Source organism: Cryptomeria japonica, chromosome 8, assembly GCF_030272615.1.
Source record: "Cryptomeria japonica chromosome 8, Sugi_1.0, whole genome shotgun sequence".
Taxonomy (NCBI): domain Eukaryota; kingdom Viridiplantae; phylum Streptophyta; class Pinopsida; order Cupressales; family Cupressaceae; genus Cryptomeria; species Cryptomeria japonica.
The window spans coordinates 76324336-76337804 of record NC_081412.1 but is presented as its reverse complement, the minus strand read 5'-3'; the positions used below and the strand labels follow the sequence as shown (position 1 = coordinate 76337804).

The 13469-nt window shown below is 40.8% G+C and overlaps 2 protein-coding genes across 2 annotated transcripts in view; one reads left to right on the top strand and one right to left on the bottom strand.

Moving 5' to 3' along the window:
- The window catches only part of LOC131046347 (pre-rRNA-processing protein ESF1), a 106865-nt gene that overhangs the window by 35148 nt on the left and 58248 nt on the right, over window positions 1-13469 (bottom strand). The gene's annotated exons all lie outside the window — the stretch shown is intronic.
- On the top strand, window positions 5699-6807 carry LOC131055533 (uncharacterized). The gene is made up of 2 exons (XM_059209533.1): window positions 5699-5976; window positions 6076-6807. The coding sequence occupies exons 1-2, from the start codon at window positions 5847-5849 to the stop codon at window positions 6672-6674; spliced, it is 729 nt and encodes a 242-aa protein (XP_059065516.1). The 5' UTR covers window positions 5699-5846; the 3' UTR covers window positions 6675-6807.

Here is a 13469-nt window from a genome sequence, read left to right as displayed (position 1 = left end):
GATAGGGTCGGCTCTATCAATTACAAGGGAATCAATAATTAATTGTTTAATGGTAAAGGAGGCCGACATGTTTGAGAAGCTATATGTCTCCTATAAATGCAACGCATACTTCTCATTATCATAATCATGTTTTTCAAGCTGATGAAATTATATTCGGTGAAGAGCAAATTTTATACTAAGGCATTTGGAATAGCAAACTCCTCTAGATAGTGGCAGTAGATAGCGAACTTCATTAGGTTGCAGAAGATCCAAATTGAAGGCAGCAAACTCCTATCCTAAATAGGAGAGAGCGAACTCAACCAAACAGTAGCAGATCCCAAACAGTAGACAGCGAACTCCACAAGAGGCAGCAAACCATCTCCAAAATATAGAAGACTTCTTTAAAGAACTGTGACTTATTTTAATATTCTACTAGTTGTTGTCTTAATGTAATTGCCCTACTAAGATTATTAACTTCATATGTACCTTGTAGATGGCTGAACATTTCCCTAGCAGTGGTGAATGAGGCGATAGAGGTGATGAGGTGGTCTTTGACTGAATCAATGAGAATCTTCCTGGCCTTGATAGCATCCTTTTTGAATTGTTTCAACTCAGCTGCATCCGAAGGCTCAATTAGCTCCTTTTCTTCTATGAATTGAAGAAGGTCTTCTTCCTCAAGAGCCAACTTGATTATAACTTTCCATGCAGTAAAATTTAGATTCCCATCAAGCCTATCTTCAACTTTCAGCCCCATTGACCTGATTTGCAAAAGCTACAGCAAACTGAAAATAAAGGTGTACTGAATTTTAAATCTGAAGATTGATCTAACCAATTAGCTCTGATACCATGTTATTCTTAGTACTTTCAGATTGAATAAGACTCAGAAATTTAGAATTAGGTTAATTAATTTATTGTTTTCCATACTTTAAGCATAATAAGGGAAATGAAAATGTTAAAGACAATGCGCAGTTACCCTGGGAAAACCTCCTAGGAGGAAAAACCCAGCCAAAGGATCCTCAGATCTGATTTATGATTTAGAATTCAACTGAACATTACACACTTATCTGGAGTTGCAGCCACTATGTGTAAGAGATGAAATACTCTTCAATCAGTTTGCAGTCCTCCTCATCTAATCACAGTTCTTTAAAGAAGTCTTCTATATTTTGGAGATGGTCTGCTGCCTCTTGTGGAGTTCGCTGTCTACTGTTTGGGATCTGCTACTGTTTGGTTGAGTGGTCTGCTGCCTCTTGTGGAGTTCGCTGTCTACTGTTTGGGATCTGCTACTGTTTGGTTGAGTTCGCTCTCTCCTATTTAGGATAGGAGTTCGCTGCCTTCAATTTGAATCTTCTGCAAGCTAATGAAGTTCGCTGTCTACTGCCACTATCTAGAGGAGTTTGCTATTCCAAATGCCTTAGTATAAAATTCGCTCTTCACCGAATATAATTTCATCAGCTTGAAAAACTTGACTATGATAATGAGAAGTATGTGCTGCATTTATAGGAGACATAGCTTCTCAAACATGTCGGCCTCCTTTACCATTAAACAATTAATTATTGATTCCCTTTTAATTGTACATATGAAGTTAATAATCTTAGTAGGGCAATTACATTAAGACAACAACTACTTAATATAAAAATGGCTAAGGAAGATTCTATGATTTCCTACTTCATGAAAATTTCAAAACTAAAGATTCAGCTAGGTTTAATTGGTCATAACATGGAAGACAAAGACCTTGTCATGATTGCCCTTAATAGTCTACCTCTCTCATGGGAGTCATTTATCCAAACCATAAGTGGTCGGTCTGAGTTACCTTCACTTGATCGCCTTAAGAATGATTGCATCCAAGAAGAGTCTTGCCTCATCACAAGGAGTCAATCCAAGAGCCCCCATGTAGATGACCATCACATGCTTGCAGCTCAATGCAAGAAAAGGGGAAATTGAAAGCATCCTTATCCTAAAAGAAATAGGGAATCCAGATCTTTTAGTTCCCAACACCCTTGGAAAAAACCAAGAGATACTTCGCGTGTGCGATGTTTTAGATGTGACAAATTCGGTCACTAAGCTAAGGAATGTCAGTTTAACCCTAACCAAAGTGAAGCAAACCTAAATGAAGTCTCAGAACAAATGACTTCTTATTCATCTCCACTCTATCTAGCAGTGTTCCCTCAGATACCAGCCTTCACGTGGTAATTGGTGATGACGCTCGTTATTCGGTAAGAGGTTCTGGCTCTACTTCTCTAAAATTAGATTTCGGTATTTCCTTGCATCTCAGTGATATATTGTTTGTTCCTGGAATTAAAAGAAATCTAATTTCCATTTCTGTTCTAGAAGATAAAGGTTATCAAATTGCATTTTTTGAAGGAAAAGTTCTTGCTTGGTCTAAGAAAGATAGTTTTAAATCTGCTCGTATAATTGGCCATAGATATGATAGTCTTTATAAGCTCTCTACTAACCCTATTCAAGCACTCATTAATGAGGCTCCGGAATCCTGTGAGTTATGGCATAGAAGACTTGGACATCTACATTATCAAGCCCTTCCATCTCTTGAAAGGTTAGTTAAAGGTATGCCTAAACTCAGTCAAATTCATGATAACACTTGTAAAGGTTGTGCTATTGGTAAGAATGTTAAAAGTCCATTTCATAAAAGTGAAAATAGAGCTAAAGACAAACTAGAACTTGTTCACTCTGATTTATGTGGTCCTATGTCTGTAGCATCTCCTAGTGGATTCCTTTATTATGTAATCTTCATAGATGATTTCTCTAGGAAAACTTGGATCTACTTCTTGAAATCTAAAGAATCTGATGAAGTCTTAAGTAAATTTAAGGAGTTTAAAGCATTAACTGAAAACTTCTCTGGTAAAAGAATCAAATGTTTAAGATCTGACAATGGAGGTGAGTACACCTCCGGTAGCTTTCATGATTTTTGTGTTGAGTCAGGAATTAAGAGAGAGTTTTGTGTTCCATACAGAGAAACGAAAATCGCCTAAACTCGCCTGGACTAGGCGAGTCCGAGTGCGAGTCACCCTCACCGAGTCCTGGGGACTCGGACTCGGACTCGGCCAAGTCCAGGCGCCAGACTCGCCAGACTCGCCGAGTTTGGCGAGTTTGGCGAGTTTGGCCGAGTCCCGTGCCTGGGACTCGGCCGGCGGCGATGTGAAAGATAAGTTAAAAAAAAAACAATTTTAAATGGTTTTTTTGACTCTTTTTTTTTGTGTTATTTTTGTTTTATACCTAAAAGTGACTTTCATTTCATTCATTTGCAAAAATAGGAGGAGTAAAGTGAGATAAAAAGAATAACAAGGGTGCATTGAAGAAAAACCAGCAAGGAAGATTTCTTCAATTTCTTCAATTTTCTTCAAGAGTTCTAAGAGGTAAGTTGGTAACATTGTTTTTTTGAGATTTTTTTGTTTCTTATATGCAAAAATTCATTTTTCTATTCTTTTTTTTTTGAAAGTTTTACATTTTATTCCAAAATCTTTTCTATGTTACTATGTAGGCCCAGGGTTTGTAATTTTATTTTTTTTAAAGTACGGTTTGACAAACCCTACAATTTAAAAAAAATAAAATTGCAAACCCTAGTTACCCTACTTTAGCTTTTTTGAAAAAAATGTTCAATGAGAATGAAATTATGAATGCACAACATAGAATGAATGTCTTAATTTATTTTTGCATTTGTAATGTTTTATTGCAGCAACCTTCACATTCTTATTTGCCTCAAGTTTCACAAAACAATCATACAATGTCCTCTTCTAGACCTCCCATTAGAAAGGACCCTGCTTGGAAATATCATGAGGATTTTCCAGGGCAAAGAAAAGGGCAAACAAAGTGTATATTTTGCAAAACAATATTCCATGGAGGCATATATAGATTGAAATACCATATTGCTGGTGTGCGTGGGCATGATGCCGACCCATGCACAAAAGCAGTCACTGAGGCCGTACGTGATTGCTATGTAATGGTTGAAGAAATTGAAAGGAAAAGGAAAGAAAAAGAGGATCTCACAGTCATTGGGAGACATGCACCTTTAGGAACAGGGACACAATTAGGTTGTGTTGGAGGGCCTTCTTCCTTACCTTCATATCGTCCCACTCATTTTGCTACTACTCATGCTTCCGGTTCTGCTTCTATAAGTGTCAGTGCTAGTGCCAGTGCCTCTGCCCCTTCTCATGTTCCTAGCACTGGCAGTGGTAGTGGGAATGTTAGCATTGGACCTAGGATTCGTAAATCTAGGTTGGATACCTTTTTTGCACCTCGCACTACTCCTGGGTCCCAACAGTCACTTGAGAGCATGGGTTGGAACAAGGAGGTCCATGATGCTGCTAAAATGGCAGTTGGCAGATTTTGGATCTATGGCAATATTCCATTCTTCACAGCCAGGTAAATGTTTTATGTTTGATTGTTTTAATTTTTATAATTTGATTGTTCGTATTAATTTTTGTTGTATATAGTTCATTATACATAGTACATACTTATCTCATTAAAATTATTTGTGACAGGTCACCTTATTGGCAAGAAATGGTTGATGCCCTTACCATTTGTGGGGCGGGGTTCAAAGCCCCTTCTGAGTTTGATTTGAGCGAACCCATTTTGATTGAATTGGTGAATGATGTGAAGAAAGAATTGGGTGATCAACGCCAAATATGGAGCACTAAAGGTTGCACCATCATGACTGATGGTTGGACAGACAGGAGAAATAGAACTCTCCTTAATTTTCTTGTTTCTTCCGCAGGTGATTGATTAATTTTAGTTTCATTTAGGCATTAATTTTTTATTTTTTATTTAATGATTTATTGAATGATCATTGATCTTGCTTTATTTTTTTATTTCAGGGGGCACCGTTTTCATCAAGTCTATTGATGCCTCCGCCCATTGCAAGAATGCCACCTACCTATGTGAGCAGATAGAGGAGGTGATTAATGAGGTGGGTGAAGAGAACGTGGTACAGGTGGTGACTGACAATGCACCAAATTATGTTGCTGCAGGTAAACTTTTGATTACAAACTAATTTTGTTTGCAAATTAATTTCTATTTTGTAACCTCATTAATTACAATGCAACAAATTATGTTGTTGCAGGCAGACTATTGATGGAGAGGCACCCATCTATAGTTTGGACTCCATGTGCCGCCCATTGCATTGACCTCATGTTAGAGGATATTGGAAAACTTCCATGGGTCAAGACATGTGTAGAAAAGGCAAGAAATGTGTGCAAATTTGTATATAATCATTCATGGGTGTTGGCTCTTATGAGACAATACACAGAGCATAAGGAGTTAGCTCGTCCAGGAATCACAAGATTTGCCACAAACTTCATCACATTGCAGTCCATGCTTCGTTGTAAGATGGCCTTGAGACGTATGATTGTTGGTGAGGAGTGGTCTTCCTCATCCTATGCTGCCACCCCAGCAGGAAAAGATATGGCAGACTGCATTTTTGATGAGCGAGGCTTTTGGAGCCCTTGTGATGAGATAGTGAAGGTAATTTTTTTATAAATTCTACAATTTTTATTTAACTTTTTGTTTTATAACTTATTCATCATATTCTCTTATTTGCTCATGTTTTAAATTACACAATATTTTCAATTTTACAGTTTGTTAAGCCCTTGGTGGTTTTGTTGCGAGTTGCGGATGGAGAAAAGCCCGCAATGGGCTACATATATGAGGGCATGGATAGGGCGAAAGAGGGCATCAAATCTATCTATGCAGGAGATGAGAACAAGTATGGTCCCATTTGGCAGATCATTGATAAGAGATGGCATCATCAGCTTCATAGGCCCATCCATGCAGCAGCCTATTATTTGAATCCGGCATTCCATTTTAGCCCTACTTTCAGGGCTGATGCGGAGGTCCTTGATGGGCTATACTCAGTCATGGAGAAGATGGCACCTGTTGGTTGTACTCAGTCAGATCTTATGCGAGAGCTACAGTTGTTCTCAAATGCACAAGGGGAGACCTTTTCTCGTCCTATCGCCAAAGAAAGTAGGACAACTATGATGCCAGGTAAAAATAAATTGTAAGGCTTAATTTTAGTTTTATTGTATATTGTTAAATGAGTTTATGAGAGACTGATTTTATTTATTTTTCTCATTTCAAACTCAGATAATTGGTGGAACTTTTTTGGCCCAACGACACCAAATCTTCAGAAGTTGGCCATTCGCATCTTGAGCCAACCATGCAGTGCATCTGGTTGTGAGCGCAATTGGAGTATGTTTGAGCACATACACTCCAAGAGGCGCAATAGATTATCCGTGGAGAAGATGAATGATCTTATCTTTGTTCACTATAACCTCCGCCTGAGAATGAGAAAGAATGCATTAGCTGACATCTCTCCTATCATTCTAGATGAGGTTGATCCTGAGGCAGAGTGGGCCATTGAGACAGATCCTGTGGCTGTCTTTAGTGATGATGACACTGATTGGATCGACCAGGTAGATATAGAGGCTGAGGCTGTAGCCATGGCAGAGGAGGAGCAGAGAGCACGAGCAGAGAGAGGAGATTCAGAGGCAGATGGTGATAGTGACAGAGATGGTGACAGTGACACAGATGTTCCTGATGTTGGTGAGCATGGCGTGGTGTCACGAGGAGCGGCTATGGCTGCCCAATCATCTATGACCTACCTTAGACGCCTTCGTAGGGGGGCGGGGCCTTCATCGGAGCCGACGTCGGGGCCGGAGGGTGCAGACTCCTCTGCGCCATAGGCTTGTAGATGTATTTACCTTTGTTATTTGTATGGAACATTTGATGATGATCATATGATGACATGGATTTTTTATTCCATGAGTTTTGTAATATTGTATACATTTGACAATATTTATATATCTATGTTTGTTATTTCCTTCAGCTACAATTTGCGTTTATGCTTATGTGATAGATCATAGATGTATACTTGTGTATGTATTATGTAATGAAATGAGCCAAGTTTGATGATGTTATTGTGTCTTATTCAATAAAGGGTGCATGAAACAAGTTTTAAATCTTAAAAAATCTCTAAATTTTTTGAGTTTTTCACTTTCCCGAGTCCAGCCGAGTCTGGAGCCGAGTCTGACGCCGAGTCCCGAGTCCGAGTCCGATTTGGCCTTGCCGAGTCCGAGCCGAGTCCGAGTTTCGTTTCTCTGGTTCCATACAATCCTCAACAAAATGGTGTTGTTGAAAGAAAGAATAGGACCATTGTGGAAGCTACAAAGGCTATGATCCACGATCAAGACTTGCAGACCTTCCTATGGGTTGAGGCTTCTAGAACAGCAGTATACATCCAGAACAGATGTCCTCATCGTGCTCTAAAGAACATGACCCCGGAAGAAGCCTTCACAAGATCCAAACCAGACATTAGTCACCTCAGAATCTTTGGAAGTCCCGTCTATGTTCATGTGCCCAAGGAAAAACGATCAAAGTTGGAACCCTCCGGAAAGAAAGGCATGCTAGTCGGATACAGTGAATCCTCCAAGGCATTCAGGCTATAAATACTTGCTAAGTCTAGGTTTTTGTAAAAATGATGCTAACCCTAACATTTACTTTAAAGTAGCCAATGATGAAATGCTAATTCTAGTTCTTTATGTGGATGACTTATTTCTTACTGGTAAAGATGAACTTATTATTAGATGAAAGAAAGAACTAGCTTCAGAATTTGAAATGAAAGATTTAGGTCTAATGCATTATTTCCTAGGTCTAGAAGTATGGCAAAGATCTAACGAAATCTTTCTAAGTCAAGGGAAGTATACTATTGACATTTTGAAAAGATTTAGAATGATGGATTGTAAACCAATGTCTACTCCTATGAAATCTAACTCAAAGAAGTTAAGTGTTTCTGCAGCTAACTCTGAATTTGCAGATCCATCCGAGTACCGACAGTTGATTCGATCACTGATGTATCTAGTTAACACTAGACCAAACATATGTTTTGCTGTAAATGCTCTCAGTCAGTTCATGAGCTTGCCCAAGCATGTTCACCTTGTTGCAGCCAAGCATATCCTAAGATACTTGCGGGGCACAGTTGGTTTTGGGCTGAAGTATCCACTTAACACTCCAATAACCTTGGAAGGTTATTCTGATGCAGACTAGGCTGGAAGCCTCAAAGACAGGAAAAGCACCTCTGGTATTTGTTTTAGCTTGGGTTCTGCAGTGATCTCTTGGGCTTGCAGAAAACAATCCTCAGTGGCATTGAGTACTGCTGAAGTTGAGTATATTGCAGCAAGTGTAGCATCTAGAGAAGCAGTGTGGCTTCGTAAGCTTCTTGCTGGGCTGTTTGGTCAGCCATGGGATTCTACAGTTATTCACTGTGATAATCAAAGTTGTATTAAAATGTCTATCAATCCAGTGTTTCATGACAGGTCAAAACATGTGGAAACCCATTATCATTTTATTCGGGACATGGTGCAAAGAGGTGCTATCCAGCTAAAGTATGTCAGCACTGATGAGCAGGTTGCAGATATCCTCACCAAGCCTCTATCCAAAGTGAAGTTTGTGTACTTCAGGGATAGACTTGGTATTGTGGAAAATGAAATTTCGATTGAGAGGGAGTCTCAATTTCAGTGATACTTTGTATTGTATAAAACCACTCTCTGCGGGCAATGTAAGGTGGTATTAATAGAATATTAAAATAATGTTAATTTTAGTATTAATGCTCAATAGTGTATATTCTATTTTAGTTAGATCATCTACGATCTTCTCAGCAGTTTCTTATTAGAAACTTGCTATTCTTGTAAATATTCTTGTATTATTTATGAGCGTCTTGCTCATTCTGTTAATGAATCAATTTTTTGAAATCCATATGCTTCTGCATTTGTTTTATGGTATCAGAGCTATAGGAGAAATTTTTTCGAAAATTTTTTAATTCTAATTTCCAATTAGTGGAAATTTTCGAAATTATTTCTGGTTTTAAAAAAAATCCTTCTAGGGTTTTTTCAGTTTCCTAGCTCCTGTGACTACCTCGCGGGTTTGTATAGTCGCATTTTTTTTGCGACCTGTGATCATTCCGCAGTCTGCCAGCAACACGGGGTGCAGGTGATCGCGATTTCTTTTGGCGATCTGTCTATCTTTGTCCGCGCGATTTTTTTTTCCGCGCGCGACGTAAGATCCACCCGCGTCCTGTTGTTGGCCCACGCGGGATTTGTCTCGGCCCGCCAAACGTCCTGTTGCTGGTCCGCGCGATAACCATTTCTGCTCGTGCTTCCCTCCGTGGCCCACGCGCGAACTTCACAGAGCACGTTTTTGCATTTTCCGGCTGCGCGATTTACATTTGTTTCCAGCAGCATTTTGTTTTGCCACCCGACCTCCATTCCGACAGGGGATTCCATGTTTGGGGTTGTGTGTTCTTCTATTTCTGCTCAGGAACCTCTGCAAAATTTTCTATGAATTCCATGGCTCCCACGACCTTCGGAATTTTTTTCGATTAAGGTGTTTACCTTCCAGTTTTCATCGAAAATAAATTTTTCTTGCAGATTCTTGTTGGGTTTTTCAAAACCTAATCTGGGTAGTTGCCCGATTTTTCTGGGTGCATCGTTTTCTTTGCCTCGATTTTCGAGCCAACGGATTTGAATTTGGTTTTCAGATTCCTTCTGGGTTTTCTCTCATCTTTCAGTACATTGGGAAACGTGCAAATGGCTTCTCTCACCAATCTGATGTTAGAAGGCAGTCAACGCTTTAATGGCCACAATTACAACATCTGGAAACAGCGTATGTTGACCATTTTTGAATATAGGCGTCTTGACCAGCTTGTTTTGGGAAAAGAACTCAGTCCTGGTACACCTGGTGCAGATCAAGATAAGTTTGATGAACGCAATCGGGAGGCAATTATGCTTCTCAAACTCTCAGTGACTGATGATCAGTTACCACAGATTCATTCCGGCAAGACAGCTTCCGACATCTGGAAGCATCTGAAGGAATTGCATGAGACATCCGATAAGAGCCGAGCATTCTTTCTAAAGAATCAGCTGTTCTCCATTATGATGGACGAACGTATGTCCTTACAGGAACACCTCACGAGGATTAAGGATATTCGAGATAAGCTCGAAGCTATTGGTCGGACTATGAAGGAAGAAGACATGGTAGTAATCACTCTGAAAAGTCTTCCGAAATCGTATGAACACTTCATTGAGACCCTCAATATTACTTCCACTAATGTTGATCTGAAGTTTTCAGAATTGTGCACCAAACTTCTACAGCAGGATCGCTAGAAACAACAGTTTGGTAGTGGTACTACATCAGCCTCCTCGGAAAATGCCTTCACAGCCCAATCCTTTCACAAGAATAAAGGCAAATTTCAATCCTCTCAGTCTTCTCAGCAGAAAGGCTCTTCTCAGACACAGGATGGAGCTAAGAAGAAGAATGTGCAGTGCAATTACTGTCACAAGTACGGCCATATGAAGAAAGATTGCCGTCAGAGGCTCGCTTCTAAACAAAAGAAGCAGGGAGGGTCACACCAGAAGGCGCATGTTGCTGAACATTTCGAGCAAAAGGAGTCTGCCTTTTATGCCTTTATGGCTAAGAGGTCTTCAGATCATGCCAAGTCTTCTGCTTGGTACATCGACTCTGGTGCATCACGTCACTTTTCTCATTGGCGTGACTGGTTTACAGACTTCTCATTTTTCAGTGATTCCGTTGTATTTGGCGGAGGTGAGGAGTATACAATTGTTGGCAGAGGCACTGTTCAGATACAGTCTGGTGGCAGGAATCTCATCTTCCTGAATGTGTACTATGTTCCTGGTATGGAACATAATCTGCTCTATGTCAGTCAGATTATGAGGAATTCTCCTCAGCTAGATGTGGTGTTTAGTGCTCACAAGTGTTCCATCATTGATCGGGAGACTCGTCTTACTATCGCTGTTGGTCTAGAGGATCATGGTTTATACAGGCTTCTTGACACTGGTGATTCTCCTGAAGTGGCTTTGGCAGCTCGTGTTTCTCCTCTAAGCACTTTGTGGCATCAAAGATATGGACATCTCAACATTCAGTATCTATCTCAACTCTCTCGGGAGGGACTTGTTTCAAGGTTACCTGATATTCAGACTCAGCATCTTGGAGTATGTGGCGCCTGTCAAGCTGGCAAACAGCATCGGACTTCATTCACACATGGAAAGTCTTGGCGCGCATCTAAGGTACTTCAACTACTTCATGCTGATATTTGTGGTCCTATGAATACATCTTTTGTTACTGGTTGCAAATACTTTTTGCTTATTGTAGATGATTTTAGTAGAAAGATGTGGGTGTACTTTCTTAAACACAAATCAGATGTATTTAGTATCTTTCAGAAGTTTAAGTCCTTTGTTGAAAAAGAGTCTGGATCTAGCATCATTACTCTTAGGACAGATAACGGGGGGGAATTTTGTTCTTCTGCATTCTCCAACTTCTGTGATACCCATGGCATCAAACGCCAATTGACTACACCCTACACTCCTCAGCAAAACAGTGTTGTCGAGCGTCGCAATCGTACGGTTGTTGAGATGGCTCGCTCAATGTTACAACACAAGAGTGTTCCGAATAAGTATTGGGCTGAAGCAGTGTTTACTGTTGTCTACCTCCTTAACCGTTCTCCTACTCAAGTTGTTAAGGGGAAGACTCCATAAGAGGTTTGGTCTGGTCGGAAGCCTAAGATCAGCCACCTGAAGGTTTTTGGCTCGGTTGCCTATGTTTGGATTCCAGATGCTAAGCGCTCCAAGTTGGATTCCAAAAGTCAGAAACTCATGATGACAGGATACAGTGATCACCATAAGGCCTACAGACTGATCGATATAGACACTGAACGTCTTATCTTCAGTCGTGATGTTGTATTTGATGAAGACAGAGGATTCTTTCAGTCCCCTTCTTTTGAGCAGAGTTCTGAGGATCAGCCTCACAGTGTTCTTATTCCATTAGGTTCGCCTGATGGGAGGGATGATGCAGAATCTATTTTCGATGATGCACTACCTGAGTTCCCTCCAGAGAATAATCCTCCTCCTGCTGCTCCTGTTCCTGATCCTGAGCCTCTTCCAGCTCCTCCAGATGTTAGCTCTTCTACTCTCCGGCCTAAATGGTGGGCCAAGACCATTGGTGATCTCAGGGATACTGAGCTCATTGAGGGTAGAACCTCCCGTAATAAGAGCAAACAGCAGCGTACAGTCAATTTTGCTCTCATGGCTAACATACACAATGTTTTTGAGCCTCGGACATATTCAGAGGCTAAAGGTATACCTGAGTGGGAACAGGCTATGGAAGCTGAGTTCCAGAGTCTTCAGAAGAATCACACTTGGGCCCTTTCTGATCTTCCTTCAGGGAAGAAGCCCATTAGCTGCAAATGGGTGTACAAAGTAAAATACAAAGCTGATGGAACCCTAGACAAGTATAAGGCTCGTCTTGTTGCTCGTGGGTTCTCACAGAAAGAAGGCATTGACTATGAGGAGACTTTTGCTCCTACAGCCAAAATGAGTACCATACGGCTCGTTCTTGCCTTGGCAGCCCAGTTCAGTTGGAAAGTCTATCAGATGGACGTCAAGAGTGTCTTTTTGAATGGTGACTTACAGGAAGAAGTCTACATGACGCAACCCCTAGGATTCAAGGTTGCTGGTCAAGAACAGAAGGTCTGTAGACTAGTCAAAGCACTCTATGGTCTAAAACAAGCTCCTCGGGCTTGGTACATGAAAATTGATAAGTACCTAACAGATCATGGTTTTCAGCGGAGTCCATCTGATGCAAACCTGTATATCAAGCATACTAGTAATGATGTTCTGTTTGTGGTTGTCTATGTGGATGACTTAATCATTACTGGCAGTTCAGCACATTTGATCACTGGGATCAAACAGGATTTGTGCCGCACCTTTGATATGATAGATTTGGGACTTCTACATTACTGCTTAGGAGTTGAAGTTTGGCAGACTGAGAACGGTATCTTTCTCTCTCAGTCCAAGTATGTCAAAAGTCTTGTGGACAGGTTCAGAATGCAGGACTGCAAACCTGCCTCTACTCCTATGGAACCCGGGCTCAAACTTTCAGCTCAGTCATCTTCACCAGTTGTGGATGAATCTCTGTTCAGGCAACTAGTGGGCAGCCTCATCTATCTTACTGCCACTAGACCTGACATCAGTTTTGCAGTGAGTTACATTTCACGCTTCATGACAGCTCCCAAGGCTGATCATTGGATAGCAGCGAAGCGTGTGCTACGTTATGTGAGTGGCACTCCTGATTATGGACTTTTGTACACTCGGAGTTCTAATCCTATACTCAGTGGCTACACAGATTATGACTGGGCAGGTTCGGTTGATGACCGTAAGTCTATAGCAGGGTATGTGTTTAGTTTGGGATCTGGTGCTGTCACATGGACTAGTAAGAAGCAGCAGGCAGTGGCTCTCTCCTCGATAGGAGCAGAGTATCGGGGAGCAGTTAAGGCATCTTGTGAGGCGGTTTGGCTTCGACGAATGCTTGCGGATATGCATGTCTCCCAGGCAGGTCCTACTCCCTTGTTCTGTGATAATCAGGGAGTGCTCAAACTCGCCAAGAATCCAGTCTTCCATGAAAGAACCAAG

Excerpts from the sequence above, each read along its gene's own strand:
- LOC131055533 (XM_059209533.1), top strand. The coding sequence starts at position 5,847 with ATGGAGAAGATGGCACCTGTTGGTTGTACTCAGTCAGATCTTATGCGA. Across the intron at positions 5,977-6,075 it reads TAGGACAACTATGATGCCAG|ATAATTGGTGGAACTTTTTT; the intron begins GTAAAAATAAAT and ends TTTCAAACTCAG.